General features: G+C 40.4%; 1 protein-coding gene across 18 annotated transcripts in view; it reads right to left on the bottom strand.

Moving 5' to 3' along the window:
* The window catches only part of eya1 (EYA transcriptional coactivator and phosphatase 1), a 155,925-nt gene that overhangs the window by 71,821 nt on the left and 69,092 nt on the right, over positions 1–15,012 (bottom strand). For all 18 annotated transcript variants that reach the window (XR_004411703.1, XR_004411704.1, XM_033019313.1 and 15 more), the window contains 3 exons: positions 13,085–13,227; positions 12,519–12,602; positions 116–205 (listed from right to left, as the gene is read on the bottom strand). Coding sequence is in view for 16 of the 18 variants with exons in the window: in XM_033019313.1 (XP_032875204.1) it covers positions 116–205; positions 12,519–12,602; positions 13,085–13,227 (317 nt within the window). In the remaining 2 variants the exon portion in view is untranslated. The remainder of the gene's footprint in view (positions 1–115; positions 206–12,518; positions 12,603–13,084; positions 13,228–15,012) is intronic.

Genomic DNA, 15,012 nt, shown 5'->3' with positions numbered 1-15,012 from the left:
CATTAATCGCATTCATCTGTCAGTCAGTGATACAATGACTAATTCTGTGATGTGTTTTTGTGGCCATGGTATACATTAAATGAATGCTGGACGTTTAAAAAAAATCTCCACTTACTTCTAAATCGTTAAAAAAGAGATGTGTGTCTGCCAAGTTGAAGATCATTTCTTCCATTCGTAACCCAAGTGACACTGATGTGGGTGGATCCTATATCAAAGGCATACACACAAAAACGCAAATAAGAGCAAATAAGAAAACAACTTTCATTGGCTACAGTAGGAAGACCAAACTTTTTGTCCCTGTGGATCACTGGGAATCTTCAGGAGCCAGGTTTAAATTTTCCAGCTTCTGATGTTAATAGATCATTCTGATTTGGGATTTGCCTTCAAAGGCTTAACGCTGTCCTTTCCAAACAATTGGCCACAAAAGTAAATTCCATCAACATACCAGCCTTTGGCATTGGTGATTCTGAGCTTTGCTGCCTGGTTTACATGTGGTCAAAGACATGTTAAAATGTAGTTTGAACACATGTGGCTAAGTAAGGGAAACGATTAATTTTTAAAGCTATCTATGAAAAAAACACAATTTTAGATCTATTTGGTTTCTTAGAACATCACATCCGAGGACCACCAATGATTTCCATCCACATATAATATCTATCGAATGTTAATGTGGTTTACATTTCAAACTGTATAAACAGCCATCAATAGTTTCCTTCTATTGAATTCTCAGTACATTCAGTCAGTGGTGAATGTAATAACGGCACTATGTGATGTTGATTGCACAGTAACATGACCACATTCAGTGTTGCCCTGGTCAGGGGAAACTATTGTAAATCTCCCAAATCCCAAAGTTCTAAAATAAAATAAATATATTGGAAGAACTCATCCAGTCGAGCAACATCTGTGGAATTTCAAAAAAAGGTAATATTTCCGGTCAGTGACTCTTCCTCATAACTGAGGAAAGAGTGGAGGGTTTACCATTTTCAAATCAGAGCTGGGGGAGAGCAGGAGGGAGGCAATGATGTGCAAGAGAAAGCTCTATCTGGAGATAGCTTAACGGAGACAGAGAGTCTTGACCTGAAACATTGACTATCCCTCTGTGCCCACCTGTCTACTTGACCCGCTGAGTTCCTCTAGCAATTTGCTTTTTCCCACAGATCAGGTGATAAGGAGACTGAAAGGGACTGGGTGAGAAAGGGACATGAGCGTGATAATGGAAAGCAATGAGACAGCAGTTTACCAAAAGGTGGGAAAATTCAATGTTCATTCCAGAGAGTTGAAAGGGCATAGACGGAGGATAAAGGTTCTTTTTTCCAGATTTACCATAGTCCTCACCATAGCAGCGGAAGAAGCCAAAGACAGGTTGGAATGGGAATAGGGTTGAAAATGAAAGTGGTCGGCAACAAGAGGTTCAGTATCATCAGCCATGATCACAGTGAATGGCAGTGCTGGCTCGAAGGTCGAATGGCCTACTCCTGCACCTATTGTCTATTGTCTATCCCTATGAACTGAAAGCCTTCCGCAAAGCGGTTACGAAATCGGTGTTTGGTTTCTCCAATGTAGAGGAGGCCACCTGGTGAATTGTGAATACGCTAGATGGACTGGAAGAAGTGCAAGTGAATTGTTGCTTCACCAGGACCGATTGTTTGCGACTCTGGGTGATGGGAAGGTACGAGGTGAAAGGGCAAGGTGTTGCATCTCCGCAAGTTCCATGGAAAAGATGTTCTGGGATGTGGAGTGCTGGTTGGGCATGGGGAAGCAGACCAGGCCGTCATGAAGTGAGCGGTGCCTGCAAATGCAAGGGGAAGATGTAATTGGTGGTGGGATCATGTTGAAGCTGGCAGAAACCCTTGCGTTCTGTTCTACCGCTTTCATGTGCCTAAAGGCTATGAGATAAAACCATGTGATCACCCAAAATATAATGCAATTTTTTGTTTGTTTGCGACTATGAGTGATAGACTGATTAATATTACCAAAATCCCCTCTGGCAGCCTGCAGGCGAGATGAAACATTGAAAGTTACACTTAACCTATTTGCAAGAGGCTGTATTGGTTCTGTTAGGTAGTTGTAGAATCTGTTGCAAAAGTTGCCACAAACCTATGACAACTTCCTGAAAGAAGCTCAACTTCCTTATGCACCGTTTCTTTGAGAAGCGCCAGTATATCATCCTGGGTTTGTTAACTCTTGGAGGGAAGGGTTCTAAATCCTCATCCTATTGGTCTTTATCCCTGCACTCCTGTTTTAGGCACTTATTCCTTCTGATATCTCCACAGGGAGGGCTCAGTGATGAAAATGTACACTGTCAAAGAGTTCCGAATGTTCTCCAGGCATTCCACACTCTTTCAAACTGTTTGAGCAATAAAAACGCAGTATAGCAGAAATAAAATGTTATGTAAATTGTCCAACACTTAAATGTGGCTGAGGATTTTTATTTTATCAATACTTAGAATGAATATCCTCCTGATCGTAGGTATTTTTGCAGGTGTATGGATTTCAACATTGATAAAACACTGCAAAAATACATTTTGCTCATAGAAACATAGAAAATAGGTGCAGGAGTAGGCTATTCGGCCCTTCGAGCCTGCACCGCCATTCAATATGATCATGGCTGATCATCCAACTCAGTATCCTGTACCTGCCTTCTCTCCATACCCCCTGATCCCTTTAGCCACAAGGGCCACATCTGACTCCCTCTTAAATATAGCCAATGAAATCGCCTCAACTACATTCTGTGGCAGAGAATTCCACAGATTCGCCACTCTCTGTGTGAAAAATGTTTTTCTCATCTCGGTCCTAAAAGACTTCCCCCTTATCCTTAAACTGTGTCCCCTTGTTATGGACTTCCCCAACATCGGGAACAATCTTCGTGTATCTAGCCTGTCCAACCCCTTAAGAATGTTGTAAGTTTCTATAAGTTCCCCCTCAATCTTCTAAATTCTAGCGAGTACAAGCCGAGTATCCCAGGATGCCATCCCAGGAATCAGTCTGGTGAAACTTCTCTGTACTCCCTCTAGGGCAAGAATGTCTTTCCTCAGATTAGGAGACCAAAACTGTACATAATACTCCAGGTGTGGTCTCACCAAGGCCCTGTACAACTGCAGTAGAACCTCCCTGCTCCTATACTCAAATCCTTTTGCTATGAATGCTAATATACCATTCGCTTTCTTCACTGCCTGCTGCACCTGCATGCCTACTTTCAATGACTGGTGTACCATGACACCCAGGTCTCGTTGCATCTCCCCTTTTCCTAATCGGCCACCATTCAGATAATAGTCTACTTTCCTGTTCTTGCCACCAAAGTGGATAACCTCACATTTATCCACATTATATTGCATCTGCCATGCATTTGCCCACTCACCCAACCTATCCAAGTCACCTTCATGACTTTGGTTCTAACCGCTCTAACAGCGTGGCAAAGTGTTGCAGCAGTAGAGTTGCTGTCTTACAGCGCCAGAGATGCGGGTTCGATTCTGACTATGGTTGCTGTTTGTACGGAGTTTGTACACTTTCCCAGTGACCTGCGTGGGGTTTCTCTGGGAACTCTGGTTTCCTCCCACACTCCAAAGATTTGGTAAAATTGTAAATTGTCCCATGTGTGTAGGATACTGTTAGAATACGGGAATTGCTGGTCGACGCAGACTCAGTGGTCCGAAAGGCCTGTTTCCACACGATGTCTAACTAAACTAAACTAAATCCATTTATAAAGGTGAGTAATGGACAGCTGTATCAAAGCCTTCTTGAATCTGCTCTATCCTGTGCATTTTGGGACATTAAATACAATCAAAGTGCAGCTTAAAAAAAAGTTTTTGACCTGCTACTGCCCTCTCATTAAGAAAGTCTGCTGACAAAATACACTTCCCCCACCATAACCAATATATGTACCTTTTATTGGAAATAGAGGGGGAAAATCATATACAAATGTCCAATTAATTATTAAACGTGGCTTTGGTGCGATATATTAGTGGTCAAACAGTTGAAATATTCCTTTGATTGATTTTGAAATAAGAGCTGTACATTCACTAAATGTATTCATTCTTCCCATAGGTCACATTTCCCAAGCAACAAGAAAGCTTCTATTTAAAAGCTCAAAGGCTTTCTCCGATATCTTCAATTAAAAGGAAGTTTCACTTATAATTAAGGCTGCAAAGGAATAAAATTGGGTCCAATCTGAAACGAGGATTTTGAGTGGTCTGGTAAATACTGTAATTATGCTGATACCTTGGTGCTAAATTTGTTGTGCAACCAATGAGAACTAAGTACTGCTAAGCACAAGAGAGAAAAAAAATGTGCTTAATTAAACTCTTGTTTTTTTTTCTGTCAAAGCCTCTAATTGGAATCTAATCATTCAAAGTTGTAATAACATGCTTAAGGAAAAGCTGACAATGCCTACATGTTTATAAGGATTTGCAGTTCAATGTGACTGCCTTTAAAGGTGTGGTTGAACTAAACAAACCTTTGAGGGAGGTAAGGATTAAGTGAAAGAAGAAATGACAAGTTGGTATGGAACTTTAGATCTGAAAACATTGGTTGAATGCATTTTTAATTTTACCCTTCTGAATCACCTCCTTCAAAAAATGCTAAAGAACAGGAATGGTTATTCACTGTAATTTTGCAATGTATAGGTATTATAGTCTGATAAGGAAAAAAGACAAGGACTCTTTTACTTATTTTCTGAGCAGCAAAACTTCTTACTCAATAAAAATGCCCTATGTGAAGTTGTAGACTAATAAATTTTCTTAACATCTTTCCCAAAAGCATTTTCTCACTAAAAAATGTATAATTCCCTATCAGCTACAAAGTCCCTTTCTCTAAATAGTTAGATACACCACTAACTGAACAGGAAATTTGCAGATGCAATCATGCAAGAAAATGTCAGGCTTCAGCTGCTCTATAGCATTTGCACCTGTCCACAGTTATCAGTACTGTCTGCAGATTGCCAGCTTTTTCCCAGCCTCCAAAATCCAATCATCATGCAGCTGGTTTGAACCGTCAGGTTTATGTACAAGAAATGCTGATGCCAATCAAGATAACTGATAAACATAAGATAGACACAAAAAGCTGGAGTAATTCAGCAGGACAGGCAGCATCTCTGGAGAGAAGAAATGGGTGACGTTTCGGGTCTCGACCCTTCTTCAGTCTACACCCGAAAAGTCATCAATTCCTTCTCTCCAGAGATGCTGTCTGTCCTGCTAGGTTCCTCCAGCTTTTTGTGTCTATCTTCGGTTTAAAACAGCGACTGCAGTTCCTTCCAACACATTTTAACTGATAAATATAGCCGATGAATCTTATCCTATTTATCGTTTTCAGCCCACAGCTAATAGACGTTGTTCAAAGAACATTGCATTTATCCTGTTGTGTTAATGTAGTTACATGGCAAATATAAAATTAACAGTTTTGCCATACACAATGTAGGATTAAACTGAATAAGCCTGCATTTCAAAATGAGCTGCTGAAATTATTTTTTTTTAAACATTTTTTTACAGAACTGATTTATTCAGGTCTTTTTCAAGGTACCAACATTTCTGGAGCACATTCCCAAATTCTTATCACCCTCACGTAATCCTCCTCCAAACAGCAATCAATGAAGTGTGAGAACTGCCAGTGTTAGTCATTTATCTGGTTGCAGAAGGCAAGAAAATTAGCTTGATCTTGTTGTCTTTGGACAAAGTCCCTAACTCTGACAAGTTAACAGCATAAGGAAATTTCATTCTGAGACAATCTATCCCATTGCAATTCAATCTTTCCAATAAATTATGTGGAAAATGAAATGCGCAGATGAAAGCGAGACACTCACATTAAAGTTGATCTTAACAGTGCAGAGTGCACGAAGGAAATCAGTCAATGTCAGGGCTGGGCTGGGGTGGGTTAATGGGAAGATAGTAAGTCACCCCAGGGTATAGAGTCCCAGGGGAGGGTGGGGGGGTTGGGTAATGGGCAAGGTCAGGAATCATGTTAGCAAGTGGAGGAATCAGGGCAAGGATCAGGTATCGAGGATCAGTTGATCGGGCATGGCAACAAGTACGTCAGGGGAATGGAGTGTGACCATTAGTTGGATGTGGGGCATTTGATTGAGAATAGTTTGTCAAATGTGATCAGGATGTGTTGAGTTGCTGACAGGTAGATGGCTGATAGGGGGAAAAGAAGGAAAGCAGGTTAGTTGAAGTCATCCTGAAGCGGGCTTCAGAGTTACAGCGATGGCCTGTATCCGCCAGAGAGACTCGGACTATGCAGACCATGCTTGCGTGACTGAAAATTGTGGAGCAATTGTGGAACATGGTTGGACACCAATGGCTATGTCAGAGGCAGATAGTGCACTGGTGCACAAAGAAGACAAGAGGGATATTTGCTTTTGAATTGTCCAATGTCCTGGATGTGTCGGGTTTTTTTTTTAACTTTGTGGGAAGTGCGTATAAAAACATAACTGTGATAAATTATTTTAATCTTATTTCGGATTATTTTGTCAGAAGATCGGTTGTGTTCTTTATAAAAAGCCCAGTCCCAGTAGGACTTTGTAGTTTGTTTCAATAAAGCCTCTGTGGCAATGAAATAAAGACTGCAGTTTCCTGGGTCCCTGTTTGCTCAGTATGCATGACTAACAAAAAGTAAATAAATACCACAGAGTCAGCCAAGGGTTCAAATACCTTTCTCATCAAAACAAAGGCATGTAATTAATGAGTGAGCACAATGGACTTTTATTATTTTAAACCAAACAAAAACGTGTTTGTGGAATAGATTAATGGCCTCAATGACTCGGAACGGTTACCTATACTTATCATGCAATTTATTCTGTGAATTTGTGCAAGTAGTTAGATTGGTGTGATGTTGATAATATTTAACTGAATTTTCTCCCATGAGTCTATTATCAATACTCAGGCAAGACTCTGCTCTATCCTGTGCAATTGGATTCTCTACATTCAAATTGGCAGACTACAATCAGTACAAATTGGAAACGATACTTCCTCTTTGATGAAGGGTCTCGACGCGAAATGTCACCCATTCCCTCTATCCAGAGATGCTCCCCGTCCCGCTGAGTTACTCCAGCATTTTGTGTCTATCTTCCTCTTCGATAATCATTAGTACAGGAGTACTTCAACGCTGTGTGCGCAATCCCCTGCTCTACTCCCTCTATACCCACGAGTGTGTAGCCAAGCACAGCTCCAACAACATTCAGTCATAGTCATAGAGTGATACAGTGTGGAAACAGGCCCTTCAGCCCAACTTGCCCACACCGGCCAACAATATCCCAGCTACACTAGTCCCACCTGCCTGCGCTTGGTCTATACCCTCCCAAACTTGTTCTATCCATGTACCTTCTTTAACCATTCCCAATCCGACCTCTCTGTCCTGGGTCTCCTCCATTGCCAGAGTGAGCAACACCGGAAATTGGAGGAACAGCACCTCATATTCCGCCTGGGTTGCTTGCGTCCGGATGGCATGAACGTTGAATTCTCCCAGTTTTGCTAGCCCTTGCTGTCTCCTCCCCTTCCTTAACCCTTGAGCTGTCTCCTCCCATCCCCCCGCCCTCGGGCTCCTCCTCCTCCCTTTTTCCTTCCTACTCCCCCCCACCCCCCATCAGTCTGAAGAAGGGTTTCGGCCCGAAACGTCGCCCATTTCCTTCGCTCCATAGATGCAGCTGCACCCGCTGAGTTTCTCCAGCATTTTTGTGTACCTTCGATCTTCCAGCATCTGCAGTTCCTTCTTGAATACCTTCTTTAACGTTGGGATAGTCCCAGCCTCAACTACATCTGGCAGCTTGTTCCATACACCCACAACCCTGTGTGTGAAAAAGTTACCCCTCAGTTTACTGCTAAATCTTTTCCCCTTCATCTTGAACCTATGGTCCTAGATTCCCCTACTCAGGGCAAGAAACTCTGTGCATCAACCCCATCTATTCCTCTCATGATCTTGTACACCTTTATAAGATCACCCCTCATCCTCCTGTGCTCCACGGAACAGAGACCCAGCCTACTCAACCTTTCCCTATAGCTCACACCCCCTAGCCCTTGCAACATTCTCGTAAATCTTCTCTGAACCCTTTCAAGCTTGACAATATCTTTCCTACAACATGGTGCCCAGAACTGAAAACAGCATTCTAGATGCACTCACCAATGTCTTATACAACTGCAACATGATCTCCCAACTTCTATACTCGATAGGCCATTGTGCCAAAAGCCTTTTTGACCACCTTATCTACCTGCGACTCGACCTTCAAGTAACCATGCACTTGCACTCCTAGATACCTCTGCTCTACAACACTCCCAGAGGCCTACCATTCACTGTGTAGGTCCTGCCCTTGTTAAACATCCCTGAATGCAACACCTCACACTTCTCTGTATTAAATTTCATCAACCATTCTTCAGCCTAGCAGGCCAATCGATCCAGATCCTGCTGCAATCTTTCACAACCATCTTCATTATCTGCATAACTACACACTTTTGTATCATCAGCAAATTTGCTAATCTTGCCCTGTATGTTCTCATCCAAATCATTGATGTAGATGATAAACAGTACTGGGCCCAGCACTGAACCCTAAGGCACATCACTAGTCACAGGTCTCCAGTCCAAGATGCAACCTTCCACCATCACCCTCTCCTTCCTTCCGTGGAGCCAATTTGCTATCCTTTCAGCTACCTCTCCTTGGATCCCATGCGATCTAACCTTCCAGAGCAGCCTACCATGCGGAACCTTGTCAAATGCCTTACTGAAGTCCATGTACACAACATCTACAGCTCTGCCCTCATCGACCTTTTTGGTCACGTCTTCAAAAAACCCAATCAGATTTGTGAGACACGACCTCCCACATACATAACCATGCTGACTCTCCTTAATCAGCCCTTGCCCATCCAAATACCTGTATAACCTATCCCTCAGAATACTCTCTAGTAACTTTCCAACTACAGATGTTAGGCTCATCGGCCTATAGTTCCCAGTGTTTTTCCTGAAGGCCTTCTTGAAAAGAAGCACAACATTTGCCACCCTCCAGTCTTCTGGCACCTCTCCTGTATTTAAGGACAACTCATAAATCATCTTTAAACTCGCCAACGATGCATGTCACTATTGATTGATGAATGTTAACTATGGATCAGAGTACAGGAGGGAGATTGATAATCTGATCGAATAGTGCCAGATCAATAATCTTGCTCTCAACATTACCATGACCAAAGAGCTGATTGTTAACTTTAGGAAAGGAAAGCTGGGGATCCATGAACCTGCCTTCGTCGACAAGATGGTGGTGGAGAGTGTCAACAGCTTCAAGTTCTCCGAAGCTCATATCCTGGGCGTAGCACATTGATGCAATCACAAAGAAAGCTCAACAAAAAACTTTATTTTCTGGAAGATTGAGGAACTTCAGTAGGTCGTTAAATTTTCTATTGAACTTTTATAGGTATACAGTATGCAGTGGCGCAGCGATAGAGTTGCTGCCTTACAGCACTTGCAGCGCCAGAGACCCGGGTTCGATCCCGACTATGGGTGCTGCCTGTATGGAGTTTGAACGTTATACCAAGCCTACAAAGCTGTATGCCTTTATAGCATGGGAGGAAACAAAACATCTTGGAGAAAACCCACGCAGGTCACAGGGAGAAGGTACAGACAAGCACTCGTAGTCAGGATCGAACCTGGGTCTCTGTTGCTGTGAGGCAGTAGCTCTATTGCTACGCCACTGTGCCACCTGTAGTATGCTGCAGTATTGTTGATTATCAACAAAACTGTTGAATAGTTCTCAGTTTCGTTTATTGTCACGTGCACCAAGGTACAGTGAAAATTTTTTGTTGTGTTCTATCCAGTCAGCAGAAAGACAATACATGATTACATTTGAGCAATTTACAATGTATAGATACATGATAAGAGAATAATGTTTAGTGCAAGGTAAAGCCAGTAAAGCCATCCAATCAAGGATAGTCTGAGGTTCACCAAAGAGGTAGATAGTAGTTCAGCACTGCTCTCTGGTTGTGATAGGATGATCCAGTTGCCTGAGCTCTCCAGGTATTTCAATTGAGACTCAATCAGTTTTGGGGGCTAAAGCTATCAAAGGTGTTGAATTCCACTTTGGTTTACATTTGCGCATACCTTTGCAATATTAGCTATACACACCTGCAGTGGGCTTGACAATAAATAACTTGTCAAGTAAGATTATTCAAAAAGTGGTTTGGCTAGGCAACTCAAGTCTGGTGTATTGGAATCCACATTATATATAATTATAGCATTCTCTAGCATTGAGAAAACAAACATGCATAGTTTTTTGAAATTCATGATTTTCCTAAGTTATAGGAGCAGAATCAGGCTATGTGGCCCATCAAGTCTACTCCATCATTCAACCATTACTGATCTATCTTTCCCTCTCAACCCCATTCTCCTGTCCTCTCCCCATAACCTCTGACATCCTTACTAATCAAGAATCTGCAATCTCCATTTAAAAAATATCCATTGACACAGCCTCCACAGTCTGAGCAATGAATTCAACAGATTCACCACCCCATGACTAAAGAAATTCCTCCACCTTTCTAAAGGTACGACCTTTTATTCAGAGTCTATGGCCTCTGATCCGAGAATCTCCCACTAATTTTCATTCGTCTCCTGCTTTATGCCTATTAGCGGGCAGAAATTTAAACCAACGTGTGTAAGGAAAGGACAACGCTAACCAAATGGGTGCAGACGGACTGCTGGTTCCCACAACTCTCAGAATAAATAAACCCCTTCTACCTCCAGTACTTATATTTGCTGCTCTTCCTGTAAGTATTAAAAAGAGGCACACTTTCCATACTAAAGTTGTACCAAATTTGTAAGTCAGTTATGGTTGTTGACAGTGATTCAAAGAAGATTCAAATCTCAAAACATTAATGGCTGATCTCTGGATTTTCAAACACACAGAGTTTGGACTTAAATCATAAACAAATTAATCAACTGATAAATCGTGAAAACTAAATTCTCTTATTAGTTTCCCGAGCTATCCAGTATTTGAAATGCTGCTTTGGACCAAGCCCAAGGGTGCGTCACCCATTCCTTCTCTCCAAAGATGCTGCCTGTCCCGCTGAGTTACTCCAGCATTTTGTGCCCATCCTTCTGCTTCTTTCTTTCTCCTCTCCAAATCCTTACTACATAACTTATTTTTATCCCTTTCCATTCCTGTCTCTTCCCAATTCTGCTTCTTCAGTGACCAGTGGAAAAATAACAACACGTTCAAGTTACCGTTTAATAAGCTGTTAACTCTCCATTCAACAATGAAACTAATTACAAAATCATTTGCAAAAAAAGAAGTGCTTGAGGAACTCAGCATGTCAGGCGGAATCTGTGGAGGGCCTGAAAAGATAACTTTTCGAGTTAGGACCCATCCTCAGACTCAATCATCACAAATCATTTATTCAATTGCACTTTCACCTTCTCATTTAATGTCTTTATCCTATTAGGAACCAGCACGTTTTTGTCAGTCTGCTCATTCTACTTCTTACAATGCTGGAGTAACTCAGCATGTCCAGCAGCATCTCTGGAGATAAAGGATTAGGTGATGTTTCAGGTCAGAACCATTCTTTAGATTCTGATCCAAAATGTCACCTGTTCATTTTCTCCAGAGATGCTGCCTGACCCGCTGAGTTCAACGCTGACTCCAACGTTTTGTGTCTGTTTTTGTTATAAACCAGCATCGCCAGTTCCTTCCTCCAATGGTTATTAGATTATTTACTTTGGATTCTGTTGATGAAACAGCTGTAGCAATTTTTTTCTGTATAAACAGACATATTTATGAGCCATTCAAATATTTTTTAATGATGCACTTTAAAATGTGGTGCGTAAACGATCCTTAAATCAGTACAACAATGCAAAATGGGTAAGTATTAACGCTTGCTCTAAAATGTGAATCCATTTATGTTGATAAAACTAAATATTGCAAGAAGTAAGCAATGTACAACTGTGATCATACCACGCTCTTGTGAATTACCCTACCATCATCCAATCACAAGCTATTCAACCCAAAAAGTTCCTTACTCTAATCCTAATCTCAGTTGGAGAGATAGCAGTGGTGCTATCCTTAACCGTATCCTTAGGCAAAATCATAATAAGTATAATACTGGATGGACACCCAGTAAAAGACTGGACATTAAATATGACAAAGGAATAGGCATCCCAGGCTTTGATGTAAAGTTCTCCAAATTAAATTCATTACATCTACGTTTCCCATTTTCATTTCCAATATAATATTATTTTTGTAGTGTTAAATCAATGAGAAAAGTAGTTCTATATAACAATCATTTTAAAATGAGCACAAAACATTTGCTCAAATATCACACAGGAATTCAGTATGAGAAGAAAGTTGTCATGTATAATTCATTACTTCTTAGGAATTCTTTTTAAATGTATCAGAAAAAACATGGCTATCATATGTAATAATGAAACTGATTTCAAAGATTAAAGCTGTAACAAATTTTCAATAACATCTAACATCTGTCACATTTCTCAATGTTAAACAGCACATTCTTTAGCAAAAAACAATTTGAACATCTGCAGCTATTTTGTTTGATACTCACCCGTCCATATCTATTGGCATAGGACCCTGTGAGCAAAGAGTGAAAAACAATGATAGTTTCATCCAGGTCCCATATGAACACTCGCTGTGAAAAAACAGAGAAATCAATGTTGCCCTCTGCATATTGAAAAATGATACCTCAACCAATAAACATGAAACCTCGGGGAATTATTGTTAAGTGCTACTGTGTCATGACCCAGGGTTCTGCATTGCTCACCAAAAGACTTAAAGTGAAAGTCTGAGACCAGCCTAATCTATTGCTAAGCCACTCATCAAATGAGGTAATGCTTACAGGTGATGGTAGCTTAATGCTTGGCGGTTTCCAGATTGCACTACATTAACTAATTCTTTCATTTAACAGATCATCTATCAAGAGAATTAACATTTAAAAAAAATCAATACGATAAACTGTTACTGTTAAAAACAAAAAGGTTTTAAGCCATTCAAATCTTTCATTATCAGCTGCAGGCTTTCATAATTATATTAGGCTGTGCAGCATTTATTAGTACTCGTACGTCATTTCAATGTTTTATTTACTTTTAATGGCATCCATATAATCACTCGTACCTCAAGGTCACTGTCTGGGGGAGGAGAGGGGTTATTGTTTCTCCTGCCTCTTCCACGTGACTTTCCATCTGAAGCTCTACGTAACCGATCTGATTCTGAATCTTTGATGGTGGTGGACGGACTGTGGATTGTACCAAATTCTCCTGAAATATAAAATTACATTCAACTTCCAACAAAGACACTCGAGGTGTTTCTATACAAAAGTGTGTGTTGCAGTTTCAGATGGAATAAATATATGTATCTGGCATTATTTTATTGGGTAAAGCAATGGACTCTTACTGCAGTGATGAAGGCAAATTTGTGTTTGTAACATTAATAGATGAATGTCAAATACCATCCTGTGAAACCTTAAATCAGGGGAATTAGCCAATTTTAAATAAAGGACTTCTGCCGCCATTAAAATTGCAGATAAAGTAATTTCTTATTTTATTATTAACACTGGCAACAATAATTTCTATAACCTGTATTGCTAAGATTAAAATCATCAGATTAAACTTTTCAAGAAAATGTCACCGTATCTCTCTTATTATGACAGATGCTTGTAAAATAACACCTTTTCTGTTTAATTCATCTATTTAACTATCACAAATCTCTAAAACTCCTACATTTTTTATTGTGACTTTGCTGTAGCAATCACACTTCTGAATCTGAAAGACTTGGGTTATTTTACCATGTTAAAGGCTCTATATAACTGTTCCAATTAAAAATAATCAAAAATGAAACATTAACTCTCTTTCTACAGGTACTGCCTACCTGCTGAGTATTTTTAGTGTTTTATTCTTTAATTTCAGACTTACAGCATCCTCAATCTTTTTCTTTTAGTATAAGAAATCTTGAAGTATAAGACCTCCAACGGACAAAAGTGCCGCTTTTATATTAGAGTTGTCTTGGTAGAGATCTATCTTTAAGATGAAATCAAGAACCTGGTTGGATGCGCTGATGAATAAGGAAGATGCTGTGATACCATTCTTCCTAGCACCAACTCCATCAAAATACATGTACTTGACTCGCTAAGTACATTTCTCCTTCACATTTGCTGCATGACTAAATGGAGTACATTCTCTCTAGACCCTTGATTATCTAATATATCCAGTAGGCTTTATATATCTTCTTCTAAGAAAGCAGTTGCAAAGCAATTGTTTCATTCCTCTGGCATTTCATTATTACTCATTATAAATTCTCCTGCCTCGGTAAAGGTCCACTTCTTGGTTCTCCAGTACGGAGTTATTACTATTATTACTAAGGATGAGGAACAGCTTCTTCAACAACACTATCACATTGCTGAACTCGGAGTCCCGCCGATAGATTTCTCCAGTCTCTCCGTCCACATTGTTTGCTTACTCTGTATTTTTATTTCTATATTGCACTATTACTACAAACAGATGCTAAACTGCATTTCGTTGTACCCATACTTGTATCTGTGCAATGACAATAAAGTTGAATTGAATTGAATTGTCAATCCTCAGGCCAACTGAGATTGATGGCAACTTTATAAAGATTTTTGATGTCACTAGGTGTGCATCTGGTGCCAGAATAAGATCAGATGTGAGTTTGTGAACTGTAACTGGACGATCCTAAGCCAATGCCTCTTGGGCATGTAACCAAATTCCATCAATTACATCAACAGTCCCATAAAAAATGGAATTAATGTAGGATTAGTATAAATGAGAGTTGACTGCCAGTGGGGACTTTGTAGCAGGGAACATGTACAGAGAGATTTTTGAGCTGCTTTTGGAATTAATGAATTTTAGGACCCTGCATCAAATCTCAAGTTGTACAGGATGATTGATTTCTCAACATCCAGTTAGGCAGCACAGTACTAGATGCCTGTGGACTGCTAACTAGTGAAGGGACAGCACTACAATGGTCTGCTATGCTGCTGTTTTATAGTCACCAAGTAACTGCTCCTGTGTAAGAAGGAACTGCAG

The sequence above is a fragment of the Amblyraja radiata genome, chromosome 4, assembly GCF_010909765.2.
Source record: "Amblyraja radiata isolate CabotCenter1 chromosome 4, sAmbRad1.1.pri, whole genome shotgun sequence".
In the NCBI taxonomy this organism is placed as follows: domain Eukaryota; kingdom Metazoa; phylum Chordata; class Chondrichthyes; order Rajiformes; family Rajidae; genus Amblyraja; species Amblyraja radiata.
Note: the sequence above shows the minus strand (reverse complement) of the source record. Positions and strands in the feature narration are given on the sequence as shown.